This window comes from Stylophora pistillata, chromosome 1, assembly GCF_964205215.1.
Source record: "Stylophora pistillata chromosome 1, jaStyPist1.2, whole genome shotgun sequence".
In the NCBI taxonomy this organism is placed as follows: Eukaryota; Metazoa; Cnidaria; class Anthozoa; order Scleractinia; family Pocilloporidae; genus Stylophora; species Stylophora pistillata.
Window position 1 is genome coordinate 6,837,744 of NC_142519.1, and position 14,000 is coordinate 6,851,743.

Genomic DNA, 14,000 nt, shown 5'->3' on the forward strand with positions numbered 1-14,000 from the left:
CGACATGTTCTGGCGGGTCCAACCTTAATGGTGCCTATATATGTGAAAACTGGAGATGGCAAAATTCATTGGGGAATTCTAGATTCCAGCGATGCTGATTACGGCAGCACTCCATCAACATCTGAGATGAAAATATAAGGCCAGCAAATTTTTCTTAAAGCTATCTAATCCATCAGTTCGTCAACCAATAATTTGTTACTTTCAAAGATAAAAACCAAAGGTTAAAAAGTCCATATCAAATGACAAATCGATAGCTCTCTAAGGTTAATACTTCTTTAAAATAATGTTAAACGATGTCTAACTTGGTGAAGGTTCTACACAGTGACGTGATATGTCATGTGTGCATTTGGTTATGTCGTCAGAAAGAAGGGAAATATTTACGCCATGCCTCTACCGTTATTTTTGCCGTCTCGTGGAATTGCTAGTTGTCTCTTAGAAACAGACTGTTGTTAGTTTAAATTCGCTAAATCGTTGAACTGGAATAGGGATTTTTAGCTTCTCGTTAATGCTAGCCTTGTTTGTAGCAGATTTTAAACAATCGTCTGTTCTGACCGGGTTGGCTGATACTCATGCAACTGATCAGCTTATGCAACAGAGACTCTGCAATATTTCTCATTCTTTTCGACAAAAAATTTATAATTATGTTTATTTGATCATTGCAAGTCTCGACCACCTCATGTCAAATGTACAAAGTGGATCTCGTTACCTCAATCATAACAGCGATAAATTTCTACAGACTTTTTCAAAATTCTTAAGTTTTGAAAACGTGCCATAAAATCACGCAGGGTTTCTTAGCTTGAGGCAATGGTTATGAAATGACGAATTTTGCACGATGCAATGATCTTACAGTTAGTGCTCGAGGAACTTAATCAGCAAAGAAACCCAGTAGGAGGAAAATGTCTAGAATATGAATTCCCCTCGCAGTCCTTTTACCTTGCTGTTTCTTTAAAGTAATGGTGAATACAAGTGTATCCTTTTATCGAAGAACGGAAATGTCGGTGGCCATAACGCAGAAACGCTGACAGTATCCGTGTCCTTGACTCATTCGGGGTCATCTCTGACGAACTGTAGGTGATGATGGATGGTCCGAAGTCTTTTCATATTTTCAATAAGTTGGACTATCTATAAGCACTGTCAAACAATACAGCTATTGATGAGATTGAAAAACTTGAACTTCAATAAATCGTAATTTCTATATTTTCAATGTGTTAAACATTAAGACCTAGAAAAGTTAATCAGAAGCAGGCGCATTCATCTGACGAAAGCTTTATCTCGATCACGACAGCCGTCGATTCTACCTTCTTAATAAATTACGCAATCATATATGCGTATAGCACAGACCATTGTGCTAGAAATTTTAATCGCTTTGTTTCCTTTTTCCTTTTGACCACACATCAAAGTTGCCGGTTTATTCAACTCAGGTTTGTTTAATGAAAGCTCCAATTTTAAACTCCAAGTAAGCTTTATAAGTCTAGTGACTAGACGTTAAATAAACAAGCTGTTCAACCCGGGATAAATATATTAATTTATTAATCTCAAACATACACATGTGTATCGGCCGTATACACACTATCTGCACACATTCGTCTGAACACTTTGACAAAACGTTAACAAAAATTAGTTTTTGAGCTAGTTTTAAATTATCATGCATGGCATGGTCAGATATAGTTTACCGGTTCAAACTTCCTACGAACACAATCTTACGTTCTCGTCTCCGTTAAAAGACCCATTAAATTAACTGTGTTCCCTGATAAATCTTAGATAACTTTAAGTGATTTTAAATTTGACTGATTCCCAGTGAATATTGTGACTAGTTCCGCGATGAGGATGGAGCTCCATTTTTTAAGAGGGCAACGTGAACCGACCGAGAGCGTTATTCATTTTCCTTCTTTAGTAGTTGAGCCCCTAGTACTTGCATTTCGTATATCTAGTGAACAAATATGACTGTTGATTTTTCACGCTGCAGCTTCTTAAAACATGGCAACCTTTTTTCAATTCTTGCTCCATATCAGGCTGAATACAACGGTAGGCGCCTTCTTCTAAGGCACTCCCTTGGTAAGTAAGAGTTAAGAGTTAAGAGTTAAGAGTTAAGCGTAAGAGTTAAGAGATTCATCGCGTCCCTCACAGTCGTTATGCAAAATAACCTTTCACACACTGCTGGAGGTTTGCGTTGTGCGCAAACATCCGGAGGAGTGCACGGCAGCACTCTCTCCACTCTTTCATGAACACTTTCCTTTCGTTCAAAATTGTCTGAGAAAGTAGACGTTCGTTGAAAAGGACAGACTGAAAATGCATAATAAACTGAGGCACTGTGTATTAGGAGCTAGAGTGACTAGAGCTCTTAACTGTGCACTTAGCTAAGTGATCCGCTTTAGGGACTCCCTCGAGATGCAACCAATGTCTATAGCATATTTGCTACGTATTAAGCGTAAAAGTTAGGGAGGAGGTGGGATTAAGTTTTTTAAGTAACATAATTAAGAAATATTTAGGAAAACTGTTCACGATTCGTGCAATAGCCCTACAACCTAAGATCATATAATGTTTCGATCAACATTTAAATTATTTTCTGACTCAAGCGCTTGAACACGAGAGCACGCTAAGTCTGGGCAACGTTAAGCCTTGGATCAAAAACGAAGGTAGTGTGAGTGCGGAACGTTACTCGCAGGACGATCGGTAAACTCACGTAAAAACAGAACATTATTTAAGAAACGGTAATTACAGTGATGTTAACGTTGTTCCCGACGAAAAAGATTTTATAGAAATTTATGGAAACGAAGCCATGAGACGTTAATTAGGACTTAGAGATAACGAAACGATGAGAACAGGCAGAGTAAACGATGTAAAAAACAGTAGAAAGTGGTTTCGAAAACTAAGAAGTAAATACAAGGAAAAAATATTATTAAAACACCATGAAAAAAGAGCACTTTTTCGTAAAAGTTTTCCAAGCTTTCTGTTTTATTTTTTTCCGGAACACAAAAAGTTGTACAAACTCGAGTTCAAAGCAATGTGTAATGATTAAAACACAATTCATAGAAAGGAATAAAACCTTGGAAACAAACTCTGGATTCCATTAAAAGATGTAAAAGTTTAAAGTGCTTCTGAGACGAAAATTGATGTTCTTCAAAACTAGTTTTTTTATGCCAACAATTAAGGTTTAGGTCCTAAACGAAAAGAAAAAAAATACAATTGAGACCTACGACGGCAAGAAATGTCCTAGAAAAATTTGACTAAAATTGGCTAAATTCATCCGCCATCGTTCAACAACTGAACCAACGATATTTTTCAGCGTCTTTACCCGTTGTGACATCATAGTATCCCTTTCGTCGAGGCTCTGTCAAAGTAAATAAAGGAATTCATCGATAATGCTCGAAAACGTCGCCGTTCTTCATTTTAACCGACAGTAATAGTCCTGTTTCTTTCGATGAAAGGACCATAGATGATTGTTGTAGCGGTTGAGGAAAAATATTGGATATTTCGCGCTCCGTATGACGAAGAAGTAGAGCCACATGCAACCGAGGAAAAGGCCGGCGCTCATTAGGACGGTCTAAACGTGGCGCGTTTAAACGTGGCTTGTGAAGAAGTGAGGGACCTTGAGCTTCAAAAGCGGCTCACTGGTGAAGCAGAAGTTTATAATACAAAGTCTAGCATATACGCTCTTAGTTACTCTTTTGTAACAGGATAAAAATATCTCTTGAAAGGCTATCTTTATTGTGTTTCAAGGTGTCTTCGAGCATCACTCTTCCAAGCAGTTTACCCTTGTTCTTATTGTGTTGGAAGTTTAAATATTTTCCCTTTTTCCTACTATGACTTTAGACTATTCTGCAACGCTTTTCCTCGCGAGACTGTGGATTACAATGGCTTCGAAGAAGATCAGTAGCCTGTTCCTTTCTATGAATTGTGTTTTAATCATTACACATTGCTTTGAACTCGAGTTTGTACAACTTTTTGTGTTCCGGAAAAAAATAAAACAGAAAGCTTGGAAAACTTTTACGAAAAAGTACTCTTTTAAATCTCTGGGAACAAAAGTATTTTGTCTAAGCTGTTACCGTGACACCCAGGAACTGCAAATTCCAGAAATCCATGTACTTCTGCAATGTCCGGGCATTTCAAGGAAAAAGCCGCAAGCAGGGGCTTTGCTCACTCCTAAATTTTGAGTTGGACACTACGCAGTCGCTGTCCTGTGAAAACAAATCAAAGTGTTTTTAGTTTTCGTAGTACTACAGTAATAATCAAGCAATGTGTTTATGTAGTTTGTATATTTAATGGCCATATTTAGTGCAGATCTGGAGTTTTCCACTTGCTCAACCCCCTAGAGGCTATGTTAACAAGGAAAAGTCCTCCATTGCTTAAATATCAATTTAAATGTTATTGAAATTTTTTTTTCATCGTGAGTCTTTCATAGATTACGCCGAAAACAAACCACGATAGGAGCTTTCAAATTTCAAGAAAGCTTTGCAAACTCAAGAAGCAGTCAAGAGGTTTGCATAATTCTTGGGACTTACCTGATATTGCTAATTTTTACTAAATACATCATTCATGTACATACAGAAGGCTTTGATGATTTCATTTATTTACTGCACATAATTATGTCAACGTTTTCGCATAACGTTAACAATTGACCTTAAAATCAATCTTATTTAGTATGAAGTCGACTGAACCTAATTACAATTAATGCCTCTAGGAATTTATTTTTGGATCTAACTGACTGACGGCAAGGTCAGGGGTAGTTTACCGGTATAAACTTTCTACAAACAAAATTTTGCATTTTCTTTCCATCAAAAGACTTCTTAAATTAATCCCTTCACCTAATAAATCCTTGATAACTATACCAAATTTTAAACTTGACTTTCCCTTCACCACACCGTGATGGTTGAGGAACAGTGTCAAATTCTTTATGCCATTTGTTTCTTAACCTTTCTGTCTGCCTTTCTGAAGCAAGATATCCAGGAATCTTTCTCCTCAAATTTCTAAATATTTCCTTCTGACTTACTGAATCCTGCGTTCCACTGGTGTTTTCAAAGTTGTGAAATCAATTAGGGATAAGGAGAAATCGATATGATATCAAGCACCAAGTTCGTACTTTTCACCAGTATTCTTGTTGATCTACGCCAACAGTCCATAATACCCAAAACTGATGGGTGTGACCTTAAACCGCCCGCCATAATCTACGGCTCGCCGTCAATGATCATGAATTTCCTGACATACAAGAACATTGACGAGTAAGGATAAGGATACTCTCTTTACATGATGTCCTTTGTCTCACCGTTGCCTTTGTTAATACTTACGTTTGAGACTTACAATAAAGAGCACGTACAATGAAAGGAATCCAGGATTATCATGTTACTCACAGTCACTTTCCTCCACCTTTGTTAGGTGTTTAATTGAAGTACTCGGGTCATGCAAATTTCGTCTCCGATAAACTGTCATCAATCATTTAGCATTGCCTGAGGCGAAGTCGTGCCGCGCAGTCTTTGTATATGCTCAAATTATTCACAACATTGTGTACATCCATTTCAGATTTAATGAAGTCCTTCAGGCAAACGCAAACGCAAACGCAGTTTGCAATGGCTTAAGTAAAAGTTTTGTGGCACACTGTAGTCAGAAGTACCTTTCAGTGAACTTACTTGACTTTCATCCAAGACAAATGACTGGATTTTGTAACTAATGCAACTGCCTTTTACACCTTCAGAATCATCAAAGTGATTGTGCTTTTGAGCATAGACACACTTTTCAAAAAAGAGAGGATAATAGAAGTAATGATATGTTCTATACGTCTCGGGGGAGCTTATTAGAGCTAAACGCTATATTTCCGCACCTCATTGATCCTGTCTAATCTGGATTAATTACGCAAATTTTAAATCGATTTTCAAGGTCAGGTGATCAAGCGTAGTCTTGAACAGGGAATAAATCAAAGGCTAAATGATCCGTTATCAACATTCACTAATGAAATTACAAGAAAACCATCCGCTTATAGATTCTAAAAATCAAACTCAGGCATTCATTTATCTCTCTAACCTGCAAGTTTGTCAGTCTCTCGCCTGGTGACCTATTTCATTTATTGAGGAAACGAATTATTTAAATAAAAAGACCATGTTCCTCAAGATGGTCAGCTAGCTGAATTGACCGGGCCATTACTTCATCTTCGTTTGAAATGCGACACAATTTTACCGGCTATCTCTACAAAGTTAAAATCTTTCATCCAAGCGTGTGGCTATATCAATATACTCTATAATAAATGTTAAACAGAGTAAGGCTGACATTCCCGCTAGGAATAGAAATTAAACGAACATTCCAATAGCTTCACCCGTGGTTTGAGTGATTTCAACTTTTCGATTGTATAAACACCACTTATGATTTGACCCCTTGTAAACAGTTCAGCACAGTTCTTAGCTGTTGAGGGATAAAAATGAGAGTTCTGTTCTTCACTTAAGAGTATCAGGGAAAAAGAATAAACGAGGAAAAGAAGGATTACAAGAAAATCAAGTAAAGGAAACAATGCAACGAATAAACGATCGGCACGATTGAGCTGTCGAATTTAACATCTTGTGATGCGAAATGTATAATACAGTATTAAACTCATGGAGAACGCTAGAGTGCCAGTAGAATTGTTCTCCGCAAGGAATCGCTGAATCCTAACACCAACACAGAAAAACATTCTGCTAATATTATAATCCAAGGGTCATCATAATACACCAAATCATAGTTTCTCACTCATATTTCTCGGATTCTGTCTTGTTGTTTTTGTAACTTATCCGAAGCTGCACGAGTTGAAGGTAACAATTGAATCACGAATTAAAGTGCCGCACTGAGCAGCAAAGACGAATTTTGTGAAGCAGATATGATACGATGAAATTCCTCTTCCGACCTTAAAGTTTTAAATCTCGAACAGTGAATGTAGCACAGTTGTAGATTAAAGAATTTCTATTACTCAACTTTTTATTAATACAGTGCAATTTTCCTTAACTTAGCAAGAGTAGAAACTATGTAAACGCAATTGGAATATGCTAGAAGACAACTGTATTTCCCGGGAGTCTCCCAATACTCATAGGGGAGGATGTTCTGGAACTTCTCTGCTTGAATTAGCATAGGGAGTTCAAAATATTAATAAAATATCTCAAGTCGAAATACGCTTGAAGCTTGCTCTTCTTGTTTGGAAGATGTCTCCTTCTCTACTTACTCAAACTTCAAAGCTTGCACAGTTTTGAGGTGAAACCTCAGTGACCCTTAAAATAAATGAAACCTTCCATCACGGTCAGATTATAATTGTATGAAAGAGATGAGGACCTGTAGAATTCTGTATCTTTACCTTTTTAACTAAAACATCATGTGATATTCACCTTAACATTTTTGCATCATTTTATGAATGACATTCATAAGTCCTAAATGCTGGATGTGTTTCGCCGTCATCTTTGTACCGCATTCTTGCGAGTTATCGTCACTGTAGCGGCCCCCGTAGCAAAATTGTCTTATGATATTGAGAACGTGGGTGTTAATTTCTTTAGAGCAAGCTCCGAATTCCGTTGTTATTACAAAGAGTGGGGGACTAAACTGTGTTACGCTCGAACACTCCAATTACATCGTGAGTGAGCCTATACTTGACCGAGTACCTTTTAAGGAACTCACTATTTGTCGTACGTGATACTCTGAGGGCGTTAGGATAACTTAGTGTTTCCCGCATCCGAAATGCAATTGATTTTTAAACTTTTAAGCAATTCTTTCAAAGGGATGTTGCACTCTCTCATTCGCTCACATTTACCGCTATCTGATATAAACGGCTCAATAAAAAGCTCATAGTATTATCTGTAAATGGGCTATGGCTTCCTCTAAATTGGAATGATTATCCATATCGGATGGGTGTAATGTTCAGTTTATTTGTTAGTAGTCCGTAGTGATATTTAGAGCCAGATGCTTATGTTTCTATTATAGATGATTATTAAATTTCCCTTGAAAATGCAGTGGTACGATATTACACGCGATTGTTTTGACCTCATCTTTCCTGAATGTGAATATTTTCAGAACAAAAATTTCTAGCAACTGTTGTTATGGGGGCTGATCCAGTTATGATAACTCGCAAGTATCCGCCAAAAAGGCATATCTTTATGATTGTCATATTGGATCATTTTATGATTAAGGCGAAAAATTTCTGACATTCGTGCGTTTGTCATTTTTACTGGGTTCTTAATATTGAAACCGCGCAAACTAATCAAATAAATCGATTAATCTACAGCAGCCTTGTAGAACTTTCTCTTTTTAACCTCCCTATCCGGTTAATACAATTGAGGTACAATTCTGATGGAGCGCCTCACTTCTTTTATGGAGTATGAGGTTTCCGTTGCCTATGAATATTGTCTCACGCTAAAAAACCCCATCGACAGAACCATTTGTATGACGGGAATCCCCAAAGAACATAAAACTCCTTTCTCGCATCTTCGGTATTACGCCTGATTGAAGTATTCCAATTGAAATGCATGTAATTAAATAAGCTTCCTAATGCTATAAATGCAAGGTTGAGCAGTTGAAATTTCTTTAGTCTAAAACTGCGTTACAACGCAAGCCATTGTAGATTTCAAGCCAGAGAAAGAAGTTCCATCTCATCATGTCTGCTTTACAAAGTTGTACTTTCCTGCTAAGTGTGGCACTTTTGATTACGATTCAAGTTTTATCTTTAACTCGTGCAGCCCCGACAGTGCCCAAAAACAGCATCCATCAAGAGAACGGAAACAACGAGACAGGTATGATTCAGAACTTTCATATATTCTGGCAAACCTTCAAATCCTAATTAGTTTTTTCTGCAAGAGGATCCCACTCATAAAATAAATCTGTCTGACGAGTGCGAAAGCACGAAACTCAGAGTTACAATGAATCATATGTGTTTCATTTTAGTCAGTTTGAATTGTATTACTTCATATTATGTTTTCTCAGTAAGAACTAGGTTTCTATGACTCTTGGACAAAAGCGAGATTGCGAGACTGTTCCCCATGCATATGACCTCTTTTGAAGTCACCGTTCGTTTCACATTGATCAACTTATCAGAATCGTTGGCTGAAACATGTAACGTGCTTGTCATTATTAGTCTACCCCATTGATTCTACTTTCTTAAATTTCGTTTTTGTTCCGCTTTTGTTTTCATCTTTTAACACTTATGAATGCATGGGCAGCATAGAATGAGTTAACTCATCACCAATTCAATTAAAAAGACATGAAATTCATGTTCATACATGCATATTAATATTCAGTTTCTGCCAACTTTCCTCGACAGCAAAGAACTGTGATGAGCTGAAACGAAAAGGTCAAACAATCAGCGGTGTTTTTACGATCGACCCCGATGGCTTAGGTGCATTTGATGTATATTGCGATCAGACAACGGCCGGTGGAGGTTGGACAGTATTCCAAAGGAGAATGAATCGATCCGTTAATTTCAACCGCACCTTGGATGACTACAAACGTGGCTTCGGCAATTTCCTTATTGGTGAATTTTGGCTCGGACTTGACAAGATCTACCGTCTGACACGAAATGAGAGAGAAAACAAGCTGCGAGTGGACCTTGGAATGAGAGACATCAAAACTGTTTACGCTGAGTACGCGAGATTTGGCATTGGGGACGAGAATAGTAACTACACACTAAACCTTGGCAATCTTTGGGGTAAGTTTCTCTTAGTAAGTTATATATTTGTCAAAAGTCTCTATTTATGCCTTTACTTTGCAAATAGGTGTTGTCCAGACGCCTGCATTGTTTTGTTAGTTCTGTTATTGGTTTCAACGCACCTTATGCATAAGTGTCGCTGTGATGAACTTTATAAATGATCTCCCCCCCCCCCCCCAAGCTCGATCGATATCACAAAAGCCTCAGTTCTGCGCGCGGAACAGCAAAATGCCCGCTATTGTTTTGTCAGAAAAAAAAGGAGCTACACACTTTGAAATTTTTAAAATGAATGAAGAGATAATAATGAGACGAATGCAATATTTCATCTAGATAAGACTGCTGCTACCGACTCTCTTATGCACCATAATGGCACCAAGTTTGTCACCGCTGATACAAGGTGTGATTCAGGAGGCTGGTGGTACCATGAAACTGACTGTAACAGAGAGTCAAACCTTAATGGTGCTTATGGGAAAACTGATAAAGAAGGCAAAATTCACTGGGGAAATCTAGATTCCAAGGATGCTGCTTATGGCAGCACTCCCTCAACATCTGAGATGAAAATTAGGCCAGTACATTTTTCTGAAAGCTAACTTATCCAGTAGTTCGTCCACCGATAATTTGTTACTCCCAACGAGAAAAAATTAGAAGTCAAAGGACCAATCACTAGCTTTTGAGGTTAATCCTTTATAAAATATCGTTAAACGATGTCAAGATCGATTGAATGTTTTACATAGCGACGGGATATATCATGTGTACATTTGCTTATGTCGTTAAAATAAAGAGAAATATTTACACCATGTTTCTACCATTAGTTTTGCGGTCTCATGGAATTGCTAGCTGTCTCTTTAAAACAGACTGTTATTAGTTCGAATTTGCTAACTCGTTTAACTGGAATAGGGAATTTTAGCATCTCGTTAATGCTAGCCTTGCTTGTAGCGGATTTCAATCAATCGTCTGTTCTGACCAGGTTTGGCTGATACTCGACGGATTTGCTTGTGCAAGAGAGACTCTGCAATATTTATTATTCTTTCCGACAAAAAGATGTCAGCAGGAAGTGGTTTGTGGGGGGGGGGACACTTAGAGAACCGGAGCACTTCCCACGATAGCCTTACGTCAAATACAATTTTTAGGTTAATTCTTTCATTTTTATATGCTCGTGGCGTATAAGATATCGTTATTTGTCGCAAGCACTCCCCAAGCTTGCAAATTCAAAAGTCACTTTGCGCAATTGTCCAAGATTATACTCAACACAACCGAGTCACGTTCTAATGATTTTAGCCGATACTTAAAAATTTGTTGCACTGTTTCCCTCTCTTCTAACCAATTGAGCTAACCGCCTCCCGGTCAGCTCAATTGGTTAGAGCGCTGGATTGTGTTGTGCGGAAGGTCGAGGGTTCGAGCCCCGGCGGGACCAATACTCATGGTCTTAAAATAAGTGAGGAGAATTTGCTACCTTTCTATAATCAAGAAATGGATAGATATTCTAGTCTTCTCGGTTAAGGACGAATAAACCGTAGGCCCCGTCTCCTGCAGAGTTAGGGTCGTTAGGTAGATAGATAGATAGATAGTTTAATCTCAAAAACATTTGCAGCCCAAGGGCTGAGTTACACAATTTTACAATCCAAGAAGTTTAAAATTTAAAATTCAAAAACCTAATTACACATCTTATTATACCAGCAGTTTACAATATTATAACATGATAATAAATTAAAAAAAATATATTAGCTATAATAGTAAATTAATTAAAATAAATGTAAATTAATGAAAAGTATCTACATTATCATCATCAACATTATTATTACTATCATTATCACGCGTACCGTAACAAAAGTAAAGGATATCGTATCGATAAAAATCTAGCCATTAAACTTCTTTGCCATAGCAAATATAAAAGTGTTCATCGTTCTGGAAGTGCGAAGGCGTGGCATATTAAATTGGCGCTTATTTTTGAAGTTATAGCTGGGTTTATGTATGGGTGGAAGAAGCGCCTTTAACTTATGGTTAGGGTTGTCTAAGATACCTTTAAAAAGCTTCTGACAGAAATTTGTAATTCTCTAAGATAGGTCGTATTCCTAAATCTTTAGCAACCGCGCAATCACCCGCAGTTATAATGGAAATTGACCGTTTCTCAATACGTAAAAGTTCATTCTTCAGATATTGCGGAAGCGCATTATAGAAGACAGGTATCGCGTACTCTGTTACAGATCTTACACATGATGTGTAGAAAGGGGTAGGACACGTTAATTTCCCACGCACGAGATTACTGTGTCGTGGATGTCCACCCCTAGGGTGGGATGGGTGGGAATTGGCCCTGAAAAGCCCCCATGGGGAGTGGTCAACTAACCTCTGTATGTATCTGTATTCCATCCATACTCGAAGAGGTTTATTAAGAGTTAACGTATCCTCGCCTCTAGACTGGAAGTATTCCTCAACTCACCATTGCAACTCAACATATTCTAATGAGTTGAAAAGAGATTTGATGGCCAAAATAGAGACAATTGATAATTCTGTTGATTTGATCATTGCAAGTCTCGACCACCCCATGTCAAATGTGCAAAGTGGATCATACCAGCAATAAATCTCAACAGACGTTTTCAAAATTCTTGAGTTTTCAAAACGTGTTTCAAAATCACACAGGATGTCTTTGCCTCAGGCGACGTTTGCATGACGCAAACCTTACAGGACCTTAAAGCTTCCCTGGAATTTAAAATTGGAGCTTTCATAAAACAAATTCTAGAAAATTAGAGAGGGTACAGGAACGGGGCCTTAGGGCTGTTTACTGTAAAAGCAGATCATCATATATCTATCGACTTAAAAGGGCTAAATTAACAACCTTATATAATAGAAGATTACATGATATAGCCGTGTTAATGTATAAAGTTAAAAACGATCTGTGCCCAAATAATATTAAGAACTTGTTTGACATTAATAATAATAGATACAATTTAAGAAACAATGATTTCATTGTTCCCAGAGTAAGCACAACACGTTATGGTAAGCACTCTCTTAGGTACTTAGGTCCAGTAATCTGGTCTAAGTTAGATGGAAAAACAAAAACTCTAAGAACGCTACAAGAATTTAAAAGTGCTTTACATACATTAGATATACAAAGTTTAATCTCCTCGGACAATTGCAAGAGCTGTATTTTATGTAAATCTTAATATTTTATATTATCAGCATTGTATTTTTAATCTTTCAAGTAATTTTAATTACACAGGGTGGGGTAGTACATATATACAGGGTCAACTATACGGGGCAGGAGTGCATAATTTATGCATTTTATATATAGTAGCTTAGTTTAGTTTAGGTGTCCTTATTTAGTGGGAGACTGCTATTGATTTGACACATTGATAAAGTTTATTATTATTATTATTATTATTATTATTAAACCGTACCTGGGTTGAATAAACCGACAATTTCGATGTGTGGTTAAAAGGAAAATAAAGAAAAAGCAATGTGATTTCTAGCACAATGGTCTGTGCTACACTCATATATAATTGCGTAGTTTATAGAAGTTAGAGTCGATGGCTGTCATAATGGAGGTAATGCTTTCGTCACATTAATGCCCCTGTTTTCTAATTACCTTTTTAAAGTCTTAAGGTTTAAAACAATTTATTGAAGATCAAGTTTTTCAATCTCATCAATAGCTCTATTGTTTATCAATGCTTATAGACGGCTCAGTTAGAGTCCAACTTATTGAAAATATCAAAATACCTCAGGACTATCCATCATCGTCTACAGTTCGTCACAGATGACCCCGAATAAGTTATTTGTCTAGTGACTAGACGTAAAATAAACAATCTGTTCAACCCGGGATGAATACATTATTTTATCGAACTCAAACATACACATGTATATCAGCCATAAACACACAATTTGCACACATTTGTTTGAACGTTTTGACAAAACGCTGACAAAAATTAATTTTTGAGACAATTTTAAATTAGTATTGCATGGCCAGATATAGTTTACTGGTTTAAAGTTTCTACAAACACAATCTTAAGTTCCTGTCTCCGTTAAAAGACCCATTAAATAGTAATATAGTAAATGGGGTGTCTAGAACATTTTAAACTTAGGGGTCCAAAATCCAAAAAAATGTTCTCAAAAAATATGATATCAAAAGTCTCAATCTAAAAATGTTTATAAAAAATTTGAAAATCCGGAAATGTGAAAACTATATTGAAAAATATCTTCAACAAAGTCGGAATCCAAAAACGCAGACTCATGAAAATTGAAAATGGTGAATCTAAAACCAGTTCAAACCGGTTCAAGCTTGTTCAAACTTGTTTTTTCAAATTTGGGGAATCCCCGAAATAAAAACACTTAAAGAAAAAGCACGCATATAAAATATGAGTAT

The 14,000-nt window shown here is 37.0% G+C and overlaps 1 protein-coding gene and 1 long non-coding RNA gene across 2 annotated transcripts; one reads left to right on the forward strand and one right to left on the reverse strand.

Moving 5' to 3' along the window:
• Positions 1-661: 661 nt before the first annotated feature.
• LOC148741036 (uncharacterized) lies at positions 662-8,411 on the reverse strand. Its single transcript, XR_015991573.1, has 4 exons — positions 7,338-8,411; positions 7,178-7,223; positions 4,047-4,178; positions 662-1,131 (listed from the first exon to the last, which is right to left on the reverse strand). It is a non-coding gene; the product is annotated as an uncharacterized LOC148741036 (long non-coding RNA).
• Positions 8,412-8,449: 38 nt separating this feature from the next.
• On the forward strand, positions 8,450-10,434 carry LOC111341953 (angiopoietin-related protein 7). Its single transcript, XM_022949001.2, has 3 exons — positions 8,450-8,732; positions 9,260-9,643; positions 9,974-10,434. The coding sequence occupies exons 1-3, from the start codon at positions 8,597-8,599 to the stop codon at positions 10,231-10,233; spliced, it is 780 nt and encodes a 259-aa protein (XP_022804736.2). The 5' UTR covers positions 8,450-8,596; the 3' UTR covers positions 10,234-10,434.
• The last annotated feature ends 3,566 nt before the right edge of the window (positions 10,435-14,000 follow it).

What these genes read in the sequence shown, in the direction of transcription:
- LOC111341953 (XM_022949001.2), top strand. Translation starts at nt 8,597, where the DNA reads ATGTCTGCTTTACAAAGTTGTACTTTCCTGCTAAGTGTGGCACTTTTG. An exon ending in GAACGGAAACAACGAGACAG is followed by an intron (nt 8,733 to 9,259) that starts GTATGATTCAGA and finishes TTTCCTCGACAG; the next exon opens with CAAAGAACTGTGATGAGCTG. An exon ending in AAACCTTGGCAATCTTTGGG is followed by an intron (nt 9,644 to 9,973) that starts GTAAGTTTCTCT and finishes TATTTCATCTAG; the next exon opens with ATAAGACTGCTGCTACCGAC.